General features: G+C 47.3%; 1 protein-coding gene across 4 annotated transcripts in view; it reads left to right on the forward strand.

Moving 5' to 3' along the window:
* The window catches only part of ZNRF1 (zinc and ring finger 1), a 122,644-nt gene that overhangs the window by 89,399 nt on the left and 15,278 nt on the right, over positions 1-17,967 (forward strand). For all 4 annotated transcript variants that reach the window (XR_004438982.1, XM_033219025.1, XM_033219027.1 and 1 more), the window contains exon 2: positions 15,009-15,104. Coding sequence is in view for 3 of the 4 variants with exons in the window: in XM_033219025.1 (XP_033074916.1) it covers positions 15,009-15,104 (96 nt within the window). In the remaining variant the exon portion in view is untranslated. The remainder of the gene's footprint in view (positions 1-15,008; positions 15,105-17,967) is intronic.

Genomic DNA, 17,967 nt, shown 5'->3' on the forward strand with positions numbered 1-17,967 from the left:
CCTTGTCTTTCCCAGCTCCTGGAGGCCACGCTTTCCTTGGCTCATAGTCCCTTCGTCTAACTTCAAAGCTAGCAGCAAAGCATCTTCAAATCTCTATCTGCTGCTTCCATAGTCATATCTTCTCTGCCTCTCTCTTTCCGTAATAAAGACCCTGTGATTACATCGGACCCACCTGAATAAGGTTCTGTATTCGTCACATCTGCCAAGTTATTTTCGCCACATAAGATAAACATTCACAGGTTCTGGGGATTTGGAGGTGGACTTGTTTGGGGAGCCATTATTCTGCCTACCACATCTTTGTACAGCTGGTTACACACATGTTCCTGTGTCATGGCTAGGGTGGTAAAATGATTCCTGTTTTACAGATGAGAAAATGGAAGTTCAGGGAGGTTCAGGGACTTGCCCTTGGCCACATAACTTGTGCGTGGAGAAGTCAGCACTTGAATGCTGAAGTTCTGAGCCCAGATCTATGTTTTTCCATTATATATGGCTGCTTGTTTTTTAAATTATCTTCCATACATTTCTTTCTTTCTTCCCTCCCCTCCTCTCCCCTCTCCCTTCCACCACTGTGTCTGGTCGAGCTGATGGTTTTAATGAAATGAATACAGCAGCACACATTCTGCATCCCAGGATTATACTGGGAGCCGTGGAAGGAGACTTCTTACAGACCTCTAGTCACAGAAAGGCTGGGCTGTTGGCATCAACTGATACAAGTTACACAGTGCAAGGCAAATGGTTTCATTCCATATGAGCAGTCACTTAGATGTGAGTGTCTTGTTCGTTCGCTGGTGAGTCAGATGCTGTGCTGAAGATGATCTAATAGCGTGTTCAGGCATTTCCTTTCTTGTTGGCAATATGAGCCAGTAGGGTGGACGGTAGGGTAGACAATGCATTTAGGATCCCAGAAATCAACTATTGGTCCTGTATAGATTCTCTGTGAAAGTTTCCTTCATTGCCCTTTTCCCTTCCCTAACTCTTTTTTCCCTTTTCCCCTCTAAACACCTCCCCCCACCCCCCACACACTCCACAAAAAAAGGAAAGTTAGTTGGAGGTTGGGATTTCTAATGACATCAATAAAGACTCCACCTGGGTGTGGTGGCACAGTCACTTGTAGTCCCAGCTACTTGAGAGGCTGAGGTGGGAGGACCGCTTGAGCCCGGTGGGGGGAGGTTGCAGTGAGCCAAGATCCCATCACTGCACTCCAGCCTGGGCAACAGAGGAAGACCCTGTCTCTTAAAAAAAAAGTGAGGGCCAAGTGCGGTGGCTTACGCCTGTAATCCCAGCACTTTGGTAGGCTGAGGTGGGTGGATCACAAGGTCAGGAGTTCGAGACCAGCCTGGCCAATATGGTGAAACCCCTGTCTCTACTAAAAATACAAAAATTAGCCTGGCGTGGTGGTACACGCCTGTAGTTCCAGCTACTCGGGAGGCTGAGGCAGGAGAATAGCGTGAACCCGGGAGACGGAGCTTGCGGTGAGCTGAGATTGTGCCACTGCACTCCAGCCTGGGGGACAGAGCAAGACTCTGTCTCAAAAATAGACAAATAAATAAAAATAAGGACTCCAGTACTTGGAGAACAGTCTATATCCAGGGAAGAAGCAAGCTGAATATGGGCAGTTCCAAGGCCGGTCCTGTTTTTCTAGGAAGATCTTCTGAGGGCATCTGCCAAGAGTGAAGCCTGACCTGCATGGCTGGTCCTACTTGGACAGTGTTCCTTCTGAAGGTGGAGGAAGTGACACTTTCTTCTGCTGTATAGACAGCCCACAAATCCCTTGGGAGTGGTAACTGCCTTTTTTACCTAGAGAGCAGTTTTTATTGTTGCCTTTATTTTTGTTTCTTGAGGGAAGGTGGTCCTTGGCTCCAGTTGTTGCTGATTTTATGAGGAACAGGCAGGGGAATTCATCCCACTCTTAAGAGTGTTCTCTGGCATTGCCCAAATGCTGGAAAGTCCACACCAGCAGCAGCAGTGGGTTTTGGGTCCAAGGGATGTAGGTGTGCAGTGTGTCGGCGGTGGAAATAGAGGTGGAGCAGCCATGTGCCAGGAGAGCGTGATGTTCATTCGAATGACCCGGCATTTCCTGACCAGACCTGTCTATCCTACTGCCTAGCTTGTAGGTAATTCCTAATGTCTAAGAACTAGAAGAAATTCTTGGGCTACTGCACCAAGAAGAAGAGGATCTCCTTTTTCAACAGATGGTCCATCCTTTAAATAAGACATCTCCAAAATACGAGCCAAGTGTTTCCCTGGAGACTTTACATCCACACTGTTTGAGTCATATTTGAATGCCCCTAAATTTGCCCAGGCATGGTAGCCAGGTGACAAGGAGTTATAAATCGATATTCATCTTTCTTAGACAGTAGTTAGAGACTTGATTCACTTTCACACTCATGCTGACATTTTCAGCTGCTGCTACTACTGCTGCTGCTGCTTTTTTTTTTTTTTTTTTTTTTGGTAGAGATGGGGGTCTCACTACGTTGCCCAGGCTGGCAGTCTTGAACTCCTGACTTAAAGCAATCCTCCTGCCTCAACCTCCCAAAGTGTTGGAATTACAAGTGTGAGCCACTGCACCTGGTCAGTTTTCAGCTTCTTGTATCTGCTCAGACTCAGGTCATTGGACCGTCATGTCCCTGTCCCTACTTCCCCGTCATTTCACTCCTAAGTAGCCCTTTAAGGGCCTCTCTTTGGAAGAAATGGGCTAGAGGGTCAAAGGGAAGAGGACTAATGAATGGCCGTAGCTCCTGCTCCTGGTAGATGCTTTCCCCATTCTTTATGTGACTAGAATACTGTTGTTGAGGCTCCACCTGGCAGGCTATAGCCTGGACTTACTGTACAGCAGGGTGGCTTTGATGTCATCATGCTCACTTCTATGCACACACTGTGCAGTCCTTCCTTTTGTTCCTAGCTGTAGACAAATGTCTTCACTCAGGCTCTTCTGGTTTGCAGTAAGTGGAAAGGAATAAGTTTGAGACAGGGTCCTGCTGTGTCACCCAGGTTGGAGTGCAATGACCTAATCAAGGCTGACTGCTGCCTCAACTTACAGGCTCCAGCCATCCTCCCGCCTCAGCCTCCCAAGTAGCTGGGACCACAGGCACGTGCCACCATGCTTGGCTAATTTTTATATTTTTGGTAAAGACAGGGTTTCACCATGTTGCCCACGGTGGTCTTGAATACCTGAGCTCAAGTGATCCACCCGCCTTGGCCTCCTAAAGTGCTGGGATTAGAGGCATGAGCCACAGCACCTGGCCAGGAATAAATTTATTGGGTCTATTATTGGAATTCAGTCTGTATGATTTTTCAAATATTCATATATGTATTTTCATATGTTCGTTGATTCTAAGGCACAGACACTTCACAATTTAACAACTTTAAAATCGAGATTTGTCATATAATCACATCTTAAAATTATAAATATCTGTGGAATACCATATCGAAGAAAATTGTTGGCAGTTTTTCTTCCCTTTTTTGGAGTTTTATAATGGTGCCTCTTATAATTGATGACATCTTGGAGTCCACAAAATACATTATGTAAGTTCAGCTCATTTTTCACTTTTTTTGCCTGAAGAATTTGTGAATTTCCTCGAATGGACAGATTTACCAGCAAGCTTCAGTAGATTTGAGCAGTACTAGATGCAGCTGATAAAATGGTTTACTCTGCACAGAGCATTCACACATCCATCCTTGGTTGGACTTTAAAACAATTCTGGAATAGGAAGGGCACTGCTTCAATATTACTAAGTATCTCATACAAGGCCACCTGGCTAGTGATTGGGAAAGCCTGTTTTCTTCTGATGCCTAGTCTGATTCTCTTTCTTCCATACCAGTCAGTGTAGAATTCAGAAACAGCAGAAATATGTTGGAGTGGAGTATACCATGCTTAGAGTAGAAAATGAAGATCACTACTAAGAGGATCTTTATAGTTGGTAAAAATTGAGAATCCTAACACCCAACAGAAGAAAGTGGCTAGGCACAATATTACTAGATTATCATATGGAATACAAATATTGGAAACGACAAGTACCTAGATTGTAGTTCATACAAGGAAGCCTATATTTGTAAAGACCAGAATATAAATATCCTAACTCCTTGACTCCCAGTGCCAACCATTTACCTCCTTGAGCCAAGCATGGGGGAGGCAGTTGAGGCCCAGGCAAAGTTAGAAAGGCTGAGCTCCAGAGAAAATGCAAAGAGAAGTTATGGAGAAAGATAAGAGACCTGGAAGATAGAACCAAGAGATCTGACATACAAGCAGCAGGAGTTCTAGAAAGAAGAAGGTTAGAGGAAGGGTGCCCAAGGCAGGACTGGCCAGGACTAGCTTATGCTGTCAAAATACACGGTCCCAGAAGCTCGCTGGCTCAGCTCGGCACATTGATTTCTTCCCGATGCTGCTGCAGACAGTGCAGGTCCAGAGTGGGGACTGTGCTCACTGTTGTTACTCAGGGACCTGAGCCAGCAGAGGCTTCTTCACAACACCTGCTCCCCGGTCCCTGCAGCAGTCAGGTAGAATGGCGGGTCATGCCCTGGCTCTTAAAGTCTGCTTGGGTGTGTGCACGTTCTTCCACTGACATTTCATTGGCCAAAGCAAATCACAAACCCACTCTTAACTTCGAAGAGAGCGGGCACATGCAGTCATTATATATGGATGGAAGGAGGAAGGCTAGAAATATTTGGTGAACAGCATTGATGACTTACCACCAGGGGAAGTAATGAAAGATATAGAAGAAAATTTCCCTAAAGAAGGAAGACTTGAGTCTGCATAATGAAAGGTAAAACTGATAAAGAGAAGACACTCTAAGCATGTCCTGGTAACATTTCTGAACTCTTAGGATGAAGAGAAAAATCTTCAAGCTTTCAGAAGCCAAAGGAACAAATTATTAAGGAAAAAGAGCCACACTGGCACCAGATTTCCTATTTGCAACACCAAGAAGCTAGAAGATGGTGGAATTTCATCTACAGACCACGGAGATAAAAGGAATGCAACTCAAGCATCCTGTACCCAGGCAAGCTATCCATTCAGCTGTCAGAATGAAAGAAAGGTATTTGAGCATATACAAGGATTGAGAGTGAGAGTGTGCCCCCAGCTGTCACCCACTGCCCTTGCCCTCGCGGTGCCTGGATGCTCTGCCCTCACTGTTCTTCTAATACCTCAAGGGCTCTCCACACCTGTCCCCTCCTCAGAGGCTGTCCCTGACCGCTGTATCCAAATGAGCACCCCACCCGCTCTGCTTGGCTTTTCCTTCACAGCACAGCTCACTGCTTGACACTTTGTTCAATGTTTATTAAAATTTCAAACGTTTGGAAAAGTTGGAAGAAGTTTAACTTATGCATATTATTTTTTTGTTCATTTTATTGCAGACATCAGTGTACTTCCCTGATACAGATTGTTAACTACAGTTCCACATTTGTTTACAGGTTTTTTTTCTGGTTGAGGTGAAATTTGCAAACAATGAAATCTCAAATCTTAAGTGTATATTTGGTGGATTTTGACAAACACATACACGTGTGTAACACAAACCTTCCTCATGATATAGAATATTTTTGTCACCCCAGAAAGTTCTCTCATTACCTTCTCAGTGAATCTCCGCCCCCACCCTGACCCCTAGAGACAACCACTGTTCTGATTTCTTCCACAGTAGATTAATTTTGCCTTTTCTGGAACCTCATATAATTAGAATCATGTGTGCACTTTTGTGTCCTTCACTTGGCATGTTTTAATTCATCCATGTTGTTGCGTGTATCCGTAATTCATTGCTTTTTATAGCTGAGTAGTGTTTCATTTTATTCCATGGATGTCTACAGTTTCTGTATCCATTCTGTTGACCGACATTTGGATTGTTTCCAGTTTTTGCTTGTTAGGAACAAAGCTGTGATGAACATTTTTGTAAATGACTATTTGTAGGCATATGTTGACATTTCTTTTGGGTAAATACATAGATGAGAAATTGCTTGGGTCATAGGCTAGGTGTGTGTTTGTTTTATAAGAAACTACTAGACCTTTCCCCAAAGTGGTTGTGTCATTTTATATTCCCTCAAACACATGTGAGAGTTCCGGTTGCTACACATCTTCACCAACATTACCAACATCTGATGTTGCTAGTCCTTTAAAGTTTTTGTTTGGTATTTTAATAGACAGATTTATTGGTCAGTGTTTTCTGGAGAAACAGGTCCAACAGAGTGAGTGAGTGAGAGAGAGAAAGAGTGTGTGTGTGTGTGTGTGTGTGTGTGTGTGTAGATTATTATAAGAAATTGGCTCACATGATTATGGAAGCTGAGAAATCCTATGATCTGCCATCTGCACGCTGGAGACCTGGGAAAACTCATGGAGTATGTAGTTGCAGTTCGAGTTTGAAGGCCTGAGAACCAGGAGAGCTGATGGTGTACGTCCTAGTTCAAGGGCAAAAGAAGACCAGTGTCCCACCTCAAGCAGTTAGGCAGAGAGAGAGTGAAATTTCTCCTCTTTGCCTTTTGATCCTATTCAGGTCCTCAGTGGATTGGATGAGGCCCTCCCCACCTTGGGGAGGGCGGTCCGCTTCACTCAGTCTATGGTTTCAAATGCTGATCTCATCTGGAACCACCCTCACAGACACACCAGAAATAATGTTGAGCCACATAATCTGGGCACCCCATGACCCAGTCAAATTGACCCATCACAACAGGTATGTAAACACACACACACAGATACATTAAACTTTAATTGTCAGTATGGCTTCTTCTGATGTCTACTTACGAGACATTTCTGGGGAAACAGGTGAACCTCCAGGCCCCAGAACAGAATTGCAGAGGTTGAGTCCAGAAGAGAGGTTTTGGAAGAGGCAAAAGCCAGAATTCCTGGACCTTTCCCAGTCGAGAATGTTCTCTAGGAGAGACTGACTCACACTTAGCAACTGATAAATTGTGCATTGCTTTTCACTTATGTCTGTGTTGACAGAGAGGGAATCTGTGTCTTTGAGGGTGAAGAATGTGATACCTACAGCTTAGAAATGTAAAAGAAAATCATCAGGGTTACCCCTTGATCTTTATTTGTAATAAATCCCATTTATTAAAATTAGTTTTTTCAAGTCCCATTTTATTGACACTAAGCACCATGAGGATGTGACAGAAAGATCGAGGCTGGAAACTAAGAACTGAATGCTGTCCGGGCGCGGTGGCTCAAGCCTGTAATCCCAGCACTTTGGGAGGCCGAGACGGGCGGATCACAAGGTCAGGAGATCGAGACCATCCTGGCTAACACGGTGAAACCCCATCTCTACTAAAAATACAAAAACTAGCCGGGCGAGGTGGCGGGCGCCTGTAGTCCCAGCTACTTAGGAGGCTGAGGCAGGAGAATGGCGTAAACCGGGAGGTGGAGCTTGCAGTGAGCTGAGATCCGGCCACTGCACTCCAGCCTGGGAGACAGAGCCAGACTCCGTCTGAAAAAAAAAAAAAAAAAAAAAGAACTGAATGCTAAGGACAAAGTCAAGGGGTGGGCGCTCTCTGAGCTCCTCGGCCAAGAGGCACCCTCATCTGCCCCTCTGCCCCAGGACCTCCCATCTGTGTGGCGTGGCTTTCTTTACCCTGGTTGCTTCCTTTGATTCTTCTACCTTTAGGTGATCCCAGAGACAGGCAGAACTGGGGCAGCCTTTAAAATAGCGCATCAGCATGGGGAGGGGGAGAAGGGAGAGCTGGGGAGGGAAACTGGAGCAACACGCCGCCAGCACATGGTCCCGCCCTGAGAAATCAGGTCTTAAAGGAAAAGGTTGCAGCTTTGGAAAATGAGAAGTGTATCGGTCTCCAGAGCACAAAAACGCGAGTTGATATTGCATAATAAATGTTGTAGTGGATTGGGAGAGTTCTTGTAGCTTGAACCAGTTGCCCCCATCCTTCCTTGGCTGCTCTGTCAAATGGAAGGGCCTGGGTGAAGGGACGCCCAGTTACCCTTGTCCAGGAACATGCTTGATGCACATGACCACATCAGCATTCCTGGGATCACTGTTGGTTCACCTAACAGTGGGCTTACCCAGACATTGTGGGTGTCCCTTTGACCTGACAGTAAGAGGTCATAGATGGCAAGTACAGACTTGTCTTCTCTCAAGAGCTTTGCTCTCTGGTACAGCCAACCAAATGGCAAAGGATTCCCCACTTAAGGAACTTTTTGAAAGACAGGAAGCAGCTGGACTCTGGCTGATCCAGCTCTCTGCTCAGCTCTTCTGGCTGTGTAAACAGTGAGCTGATCTAATGACAAGAGAAAGAAAGGAAACCAGGTCTCCATTAGAAGGACTCTCTTGGCTTCTCTTGATCGGAAGTGGAGGAAACCTGTAGACGCATTTGCTTGGCAGAACCCACCCAGAGCAGAACTGGGTGATTAAGGACACATTCCCCACAGTGCTCTGTCATTTGTTCCTTCCTCATTTGAAGATACTGGCAGAAAAGGACAAGGAACCAGGGGTACGTTCTCTGCCTCTGCCTCTGCCTCTGCCTCTGTCTGGTGGGAGGAGACGACGGCCTACAGTGAACCAGTGTCAGGCTTGGCCAGCAAGCCTGACCAAACTGTGACATCTCCCTTCACTGACGGTCGCAAACTTTTGGCAGACACAGCCCCTGTGCAGGGAGCTGCTGGAGCGCTGGCTGGCTGCTCCCCTGGCTTCCAGGGTGTGACACGCAGAGCCTGGTCTCAGAGGCTTAGGGAGTATCCTGTAGCTTTCTCCTGAAGGAAAATAAAAAAGCATCTCTTACCTGCTCTGAGTGCTGATGAAGGTCTCCTAGGAAATTTGACAAAATCTTGCGGGCTGGATGACTTTGCAGACCTTTGGTTTACTTTTGTTTTGCAGGGCTGATTTTAATTTGGTGAGAGCTTTTTTCCAAAATGGACTTAACATTTCCTGGATATTTTAACCTTCAGGTAGCTCATAAATGTCACAGGATGTATCATTCTGTAGGGCTGTAGTGGACGCTTATGGGAAAAGATTTGGGCGGCAGAGTGGGAGAATCCATCTTGATCATCGGATGGCCTTTCAGGAAAGAAGGTTGAGGGGGGATATTAGTCTTTTCTAGCTGTCTGTGTTTTTCTGTCCTTCTTACCTTTTACCTTTTATTTTCCATTTAAAAGGTAATCTGCAGATTCAGCATCTTACAACCAGTGCTGTAGGCTCAGTGCCAAACGGAAAGCAGAACTCCAGATTAACAGAGTTCCTAAGAAAAAAAGTGTCCATTGTTTCAGGCTACGAGGTTAGTCAGGACCATGGGGCACTTAAGGAGAAATTGCTGGGACAATGTAGAAGGTTCATAAATGAGTATTCGGTAATAGCTGGTATTTTTGTTCTTTCTGCCATGTAACTCTTCTGTGCTAGTCAGTCAGTAGCACAGCATGTGAGCAAGATTGCAGACTCTCGGTGTCGTGGGCCAGCTCTGGCTCTTTCTGGCCATGTGAATCTTGATCAGGTTATGTACTCTTTTGAGCCTTGATGTCCTCATCTGTAAAATGGCATTAATGGTAGATAGTACCTACCTACCGTATATGAGAAGACACGTAAAGCACCATGGCTGTCCATAGTAATGACTCAATAAATGCAAACTATTATTTATTGTCATATGCAAGAGTAGGTGCTGCAGAAGTTAAAGAGAAACTGTTGGTTTCCAGTTGGCAGTATGACAAGTGCCAGTCACAGTGCACAGTGCTCGAGAGGTTCAAAGGAAACGGTGATGGCACCCAGCAGAGATGGGGCTGCTGGCCACCCCCTAGTGGACTCTGCATAGCCCGTGGCCATTGTGCCCTTGCCATGGTCTCGAGGATGGGAAAGCCAGGTCATCATGTGATTTCCCACTCATGTAATAGACACCAACTTATTCATTTTTGGTTTTTGTTTAGACAAGGTCTCACTCTGTTGGCCAGGCTGGAGTGTAGTCGCATGATCATGCCTCACTGCAGCCTCAACCTCCTGGGCTCAAGCGATCCTCCTGCCTCAGCCTCCCAAGTAGCTGGGACTAGAGCTACCATCACACCCAACTAATTTAAAAAAAAAAAAATTTTTTTTAATAGAGACAGAGTCTCCCTGTGTTGTCCAGGCAGATCTCAAACTCCTGGGCTAAAGTGATCCTCCCACAATGCCAGTATTACAGGTGTGAACCACCATGCCCAACCCAGAGTTATTTCTTGAGCTATGCCAAAATAAAAACAGAAACACCAGAGGTAGTACTGTTACTAACCCTGTTTTAGTTAAAGTGTAGGCCTCTTCCTACACCAGTGGTGCTTCCTCTCCAGGTAATATTTCCCAACTTACCTCATTCTTAAAACCCTATGACCAACTCTCCCTACCCTGATGGAAAGGACTTTAGATTTGAAGCAGAGAACCCTGAGGCTAGTCTCAGCTCCACCTCCTCAGTTGTGTGACAGTGTGCTACTCAGAGGCCTTCACCAGGGCCTGTTCCCTCATCTGGACAGTGAGGGGATTACTCTAAACATGTGAGTCTCAGCCCTTTTTTTCTAGGACATGAGTGTCTGGTGATACTCCTTTATAGACCTTCTTGTTGAGTGGCCTACTTCCTAGCACCTTAGCTGCAACTTAACCCCGCTCCTGCACTCAAGGAATCACGCTGGAATACAGGGGAGTAAATGATGCTATTATAGGGATAACCTTGAATCTGTTCTGAGTTCTCAGAAACCCATGAGGTGTAGTTTTGTTCTTAGTCACAGGTCACTTGAACACTAGGCAGTCAGAGTGTCAGGGCCTGGAGGCAGAGGGCCTGTCCTAGACCACATCCCTCCTCTCCTCCCACAGCCTCAGCCTGCAGGCAGGTGCCACCTTCCCAGGTTAAAGTGCAGGTGTCCTCTAGTTATTTAAAGGGTTGCAGGCCGGGCGCGGTGGCTCAAGCCTGTAATCCCAGCACTTTGGGAGGCCGAGACGGGCGGATCACGAGGTCAGGAGATTGAGACCATCCTGGCTAACACGGTGAAACCTCGTCTCTACTAAAAAAAAAAAAAAAAAAAACTAGCCGGGCGAGGTGGCGGGCGCCTGTAGTCCCAGCTACTCAGGAGGCTGAGGCAGGAGAATGGTGTAAACCCGGGAGGCGGAGCTTGCAGTGAGCTGAGATCCGGCCACTGCACTCCAGCCTGGGCGACAGAGCGAGACTCCGTCTCAACAAAAAATAAATAAATAAATAAAGGGTTGCAAAACCTTGGTCTTTGGGGTTGAAAAAAACCCCATGTGACTGTAGAGGGACTTAGGCTGGATCAGAAAAGCATCTTCTGTCTGTGAGACCACCCCATCGAGCTGTGACCCTGGATCTGCATATTTCTAAACTGAGTTAGAAAATAATTAGCCTCGGCCGGGCGTGGTGGCTCAAGCCTGTAATCCCAGTACTTTGGGAGGCCAAGACGGGTGGATCACGAGGTCAGGAGATCGAGACCATCCTGGCTAACACAGTGAAACCCCGTCTCTACTAAAAAAAATACAAAAAACTAGCTGGGCGATGTGGCAGGCGCCTGTAGTCCCACTTACTCGGGAGGCTGAGGCAGGAGAATGGCGTAAACCCGGGAGGCGGAGCTTGCAGTGAGCTGAGATCCGGCCACTGCACTCCAGCCCAGCCTACAGAGCAAGACTTCGCCTCAAAAAAAAAAAAAAATAATCAGCCTCGTGTGTTTAGATCCAGCTGTGCAAGAAAACTGGATGGAATTCCCCTCCTTTCTTTACGTTCTTCTGGGGTTTGTTGTTGTTATTGTGTCCTTTTTGTGGAGAATGGAGTCTCACTGTGTAGCCCGAGCAGGTCTCAAACTCCTGAGTTTAAGCGATCCTCCCACCACAGCCTCTCCCACAGTAATGCTGGGATTACAGGCATGAGCCACCACACTAGGCCTGGTCTTCTAGCTTTGTTACTGATGGATTTGTAACCACCCAGAGGTTAGAAATACAGCCCTTTCCCAGAGCTCCGCTAAAGTCCTTGGATTGGTAGCATTTCCAAGACTTTTTAGCTGAGATGCTTAGATGCTAAGAATCTCTGAGGAAAGAGGTGTGCCATGGAGTCACGTGTCCACTTTATAGTTAACCAGGCCCTGAATTTTCTGCCTGGTCGCATAGTTCAAAGCACTGCCAATGAAGGAAAAAAAAAAAAAAAAAGATTTGGAGAGGACTTTAAGCAAAGTGGTGCATCAGTTAGCCTCCCGTCTCTCAGCACCCTGGACCACCAGAGTCACAGCTTTGCATGCAGAATTAGGCACCCAATTAAATAAAAATTTATTTTTTTATTATTTTTTTTAATTGTAGAGGCAGGGTTTCACTATGTTGCTCAGTCTAGTCTTGAACTCCTGAGCTCAAGTGATCTCCCCGCCTTGCGCTCCTAAAGTGCTGGGATTACAGGCATGAGACACCATGCCCGGCCACATTCAGCCTTTTATCTGTTTCATAAGAAACGTTGGATGACTCATGCCTGTAATCCTAGCACTTTGGGAAGCTCAGGCAAGTAGATCACCTGAGGTCAGGCGTTTGAGACCAGTCTAGCCAATGCGGCAAAACCCCGTCTCTACTAAAAATACAAAAATTAGCCGGGCGTGGTGGCACTCACCTGTAATCCCAGCTACTCGGGAGGCTGAGGTGAGAGAATCTCTTGAACCCTGCAGGCAGAGGTTGCAGTGAGCGGAGATCGTGCCACTGCACTCCAACCTGGGCTGCAGAGTGAGACTCCATCTCAAAAAAGAAAAGAAAAGAAATGTTGCAGGTGGTTCTCACTAGTATGAATTAAAACTGCATATGGAAAATTTGACTAAAAATGAACACACAAGTCCGGTCTTTACAACAGTACAGTGAACTCTTGAACTACGTGGGGGGCTCTGACTCCTACACAGTCAAAAATCTGCATATAACTTTTTCTTTTTCTTTTCTTTTTTTTTTTTTTTTTTGAGGCAGGGTCTTGCTCTGTCCCCTAGGCTGGAGTGCAGTGGCACGAACATGGCTCACTGCAGCTTTGACCTCCTGGGCTCAAGCAATTCTCCCACCTCAGCCTCCCAAGTAGCTAGGATTACAGGCACACACCACCACTCCCAGCTAATTTTTTTTTTTTTTTTGTAATTTTTGTAGAGACAGGCTTTTGCCACGTTGCCTAGGCTAGTCTCAAACTCCTAAGCTCAAGCAGTCTGCCCGCCTCAGCCTCCCAGAGTACTACACCCAGCCCTGTGTATAACTTTGGACTCCCCCACAACTTAACTACTAATAGCCTGCTGTTGACTGGAAGACTTACCAATAACATAAACAGTCAATGAAGATGGATTTTGTATGTTATAACTGTATTATATACTGTATTACAATAAAGAGAGTGAAAATAAAATGTTATTAAGAAAATGATAAGGAAGTGGCCAGGCACGGTGGCTAACACCTATAATCCTAGCACTTTGGGAGGCTGAGGCCAGGAGACTGTTTGAGCCCAGGGGTTCAAGACCAGCCTAGGCAACATAGCGAGACCTCATCTCTAATATTAAAAAAAATTTTAATAACATTTAAAAATATATATAAGGAAGAGAAAATATATTTATTGTTCATTAACTGGAAGTGGATCATCATAAAGGTCTTCATTGTCTTCACATTGAGTAGGCTGAGGAAGAGGAGGGGTTGGTCTTGTGTCTCAGGGTGGCAGAGGCGATGGAGAATCCACATGGAAGTGGAGCCCCGCCATTCGAGCTCATGTTGTTCAAGGGTCAGCTATTGTTAGTTGTGCCACATAAGGAAGTCCAGGCTGGGCGGTCAGGAATCACAGTCACAAAAGGGAGAAGCTGTGATGTGCACAATTTAATGCAGACAAATAATATTTCAGTGGCAACAGATCTTTTTGATAGAATTTGTATGGAAAAGAATCGATCCATTTGAAAATCATTTCAATGAAAGCAGAATGGAAAATATTAGAAATAATTCATCTGTGTTGTATGGAAAAATGGATCAAGGGATTAGGTTTGCTTAACAGAGTTCAACTCAGAAGATTCTCAACCAAAATTCTCCAGTATGGGTACAATTCTGTATCAGTTGAAACTCTTTGGATGTATAAGCAGTTCGTACTGCCTTGGGAATAAAACGGCAGGATCACAATACCCGATACTGGCCTGGTACCGTGAAACAGCTGTTACTCTTGGTGGCATTTGGCTAAGGCTCATGTGGCATCTGGGAGCACTTTGGAGGGCCACCCCTCAGCTCACACACATCTCAAAGGACAGTGGCCTTAAGCCACAAGGGAGGCAGAGGGGGCTGTGAGTGAGGGAGAGAGGTGCTACCTGGCATGGGCGGCCGAGGCTGGGAGCTGGGTGAGGGATGAGATTCCTCCCAGGGTGATCCAACCAAGTGGCTGAAAGGCTGTGAGGCAGAAGGATGTTAAACTGTTATGCAAAGGCTGAGTTTCCAGGTGCCTTGGTTTGATGCCTCCCTACCCCATTGTCCACCAGACCCCTCTGAGAAAGGGTCTGAAGCAAATAAAATTCAAGTCAGGTGTCAGTGACCTTGGTTAAACCTTAACGAGGGACATAAGGCAGGGAGAGCCCTAGTGAAAGCTGGTAGTCAGTCAGAGGCTGCAATCAAAACGGCAAATGCCACTGGGCACGGTGGTTCACGCCTGTAATCTCAGCACTTTGGGAGGCCGAGGCAGGCGAATCACCTGATGTCAGGAGTTCAAGACTAGCCTGGCCAACATAACGAAACTCCGTCTCTACTAAAAATATAAAAATTAGCCAGGCATCATGGCGGACACCTGTAATCCCAGCTACTTGGGAGGCTGAGGTAGGAGAATCACTTGAACCCAGGAAGTGGAGGTTGCAATGAACTGAGATTGTGCCACTGCACCCCAGCCTGGGCGACAGAGCGAGACTTCGTCTCAAAAAAAAAAAAACAAAAAAAAGGCAAATGCTCAAATGAGTCCTTGAAAGAGGACAGATCTAGGGTCTGTTCCAATGGTCATCCTCCACATTGACCCTGAGCCCACACAGCTGTCATTCGAGTGTCCACATGTACTGTGGATGTACTGGATCTGGAGAAAACATTTCATCCCGTTCTCCTCTCTTGCAGGTTTCAAGTGCCCCATTTGCTCCAAGTCTGTGGCTTCTGATGAGATGGAAATGCACTTTATAATGTGTTTGAGCAAACCTCGCCTCTCCTACAACGGTAAGGGCTTGGCTTGCCTCACCAGCCTCCAGAGCATCCGTCGGGGGAGCCAGCCAGTTCTGGGGGGAGCCTCCAGTCGAGGGTGGCTCTGGGCCATATTTTCACCCTGCTCTCTGGCAGGTGTCCCTGAGTGGTGGTGAGGAAGTGGACTGTTCAGGGAGTCTTGCTGCTCAAGTCAGAGAGGAAGAGGAGCAGGAAAAGGAAGGAAGGCCCAGGGGTCAGGTCTGAGGCCTGGGAAGGCTCTCAGGTTGCTCAGTTAGTCCCCTGCCTCTCTGCAACTCAGTTCTGAGGACTTTGGCTGGGAGATGCAGCCATTCCTTCACCCATCACATACTTGACTGTGGAAGGCCCCAAGACAGCCAGATGTCCTCCATGGCTCAGAGGAGGGGTACAGCAAGCACCCACCCTTCTTGGGGAGGTGGGTGCTGTGTGCTGGTGGCATGTACGGAGTGCTAGGAGTCTGGTCATCTCATTGTCATGTTCGAACTCGGACGAACACCTGATTTAGTCCTATGACTCCACACCAGAGAGCTTGACGGGGGAGTATGTGTGACGTAGAAATGTTCTGGGGATTGAAAATGCGGATGGGCCACCTTGCTGCTCTACCCCGGCCATGTTGCCTCCTACCTTGGAGGCTGCCTCAGAGCTGAACAGTGAATACCGCAGTGGGTAGGATCCTGAGGGCAGGGGATTTCAAAACACCCAAGGTAACCTAACAGGACGCCTCTGGGGAACAAAATGACTGTCAACATCTGCCTAGCATGCTGTGCATAAGACTTTGGAGTTCAGCTGATGTGAGTTCGAATCTGCCTCTACCACTCACTGTCTACAGTCTCGCAGCGTACACTCACTGTCTACAGTCTCGCAGCGTACACTCACTGTCTACAGTCTCGCAGCGTACACTCACTGTCTACAGTCTCGCAGCGTACACTCACTGTCTACAGTCTCGCAGCGTACACTCACTGTCTACAGTCTCGCAGCGTACACTCACTGTCTACAGTCTCGCAGCGTACACTCACTGTCTACAATCTCGGCTTAACGGAGCCTCAGTTTTCTGGTCTGTAAAATGTGGATAGCAATACTTGGTTCATAGGATTGTCAGAACTGGGTAAGAGATGGCACATAAAGCTCTTTGGTACAGAGCCTGGCACATGGTCAGTGCTTGGGAAGTTATAGCTGCCATGAAAGATGTGAGAGACCTTCTATAGGTTTCTTTTTGCAGTTTTCCAGAGCCCACAGACTTCTGCTCAGTGCTGCTCAGCCCACGCCACGGCTGACCCTTAGTTTTCCATGCTTAGTGTTTAGTCTGGTCTCCAAACCATGTTCATCAGAAAACAGCGTCTTCCACTAGAACAGGCAGTGGACCTGCGTGCGCTCCAACCCCGGTCCTGGCCCACCTTCCCAGATTCAAGTCATAGTAGTGGTTGGAAAAAGAGTTCTGGGATTTCTGAGAGCATCTGAGGACTGGATGACTTGCAACCAGCCCGGCAAGAATGTTTCCTGGGGAGACTCTTTTCTGCCCTGCAGCCTCCTCATTCCCAGAAGGCTCTTTCCCCTACAAAGCATGAGCCTAGGAGGGATCATGGTCTCAGAGCATCTCCTGGGAAGTAACTGACTAATGGCATCCACTCCGGTCTCCTGAAAACTTCTCTCTTAATTACTTGTTAGGCAAAAGACTCTGGATGCAGGTGAGCATATTACTCACGTGGCTCAGCTCTATGCGTCTGTTAGCCCATGCTCAGGTGAGAGGACCAGCACGGCCCTCCCCTGGGCATCATAGCTGTGGTCTGGGAAGCCCCTTTCCTCCCCAGGGGACAGCCCCTCCTTTCTCCTGGGCTGACTGCTGCTGAGCCTCTAAGTCTGTTGTCACATGTGCTTCAGGCTTCGCGTCAGTCCTGTCGCGTGCATGCTCTCAGGACGCTCAGGCTCGGCTTTGTCCCTGTTTGCCGTCTCCGCCTGGGACCAGGGAGGGAGAGGAGCCTTCCCTGCGTCTCACAGCCCTCCCCAGCCACGGCCTGAAAAACCCTATTCACTTCTTTCCCACATGTGTGGAGACCTCATGAAGTCCTCCGTTTGTCCTGTGGGTTGCTAGGGCGTTCTCTGTAGACACTGCGTTTGTTGTAGGAAGAATACAAAGAAGCCTCAGAGGGGCTCAGCCTGAGAAAACCTGGTTCTCAGCAAGAACTTTGCAAGAGCAGCCGTGGAGGACAGAGTGCTCTTGGGCCCCCATGCCCCAAATACAGAGTTACCCCCACTGCCCTGTAGAGAACAGGGAAGGTGAGCCTCTCCAGCTCCTCTGCCAGAGAACTGCCTGGGACGCCACCATGTGTCCCCATGTCTCCCTCTGTATCAGCACTTGAGTGCCTGGTGCTGTTGGTTCACCCCCTTACACCCCACCACCGGCAGCCTCACCCAAGGCTACAGAAACCACACTGGGAGCTGGGGCCCCTTAGAGGAAGGGGAGGTTGGCCAGCCAGCCTGAGGCATGACCACTGCTCCTCTGGTTCTGGTTCTAGTTTTTCCTTTGTCCTAGAATTGAGAAGCAGGCCACCTCCTCAAGGGTGTGTGTGTCTCTGTATGTGTACGCGCGTGTGTGTGTGTATGTGTGCGCGCATGTAAACTAGAGGCTTTAAACCTAAGGATCTCTTTTGCAAAAGCCAGTCCTTTACCACTGGAGGCAAAGAGAGGCCAGTTGTCTCCAGTCCTTCCAGTGGACTTTGTCTCAAGGTGGTGAAGTGCTTTGTTCAGAAACAACGGTCCGGCCCTCTGTGGACACTGTTCATGTGGTATGGACTCCTCATGTTCAGTCTTTGTCTTTCTGAAGACCCTAAACCTTCCAGGTGAGAAGAGAGCATTTGCTTCC

This window comes from Trachypithecus francoisi, unplaced genomic scaffold (genome assembly GCF_009764315.1).
Source record: "Trachypithecus francoisi isolate TF-2019V2 unplaced genomic scaffold, Tfra_2.0 Lachesis_group10, whole genome shotgun sequence".
In the NCBI taxonomy this organism is placed as follows: Eukaryota; Metazoa; Chordata; class Mammalia; order Primates; family Cercopithecidae; genus Trachypithecus; species Trachypithecus francoisi.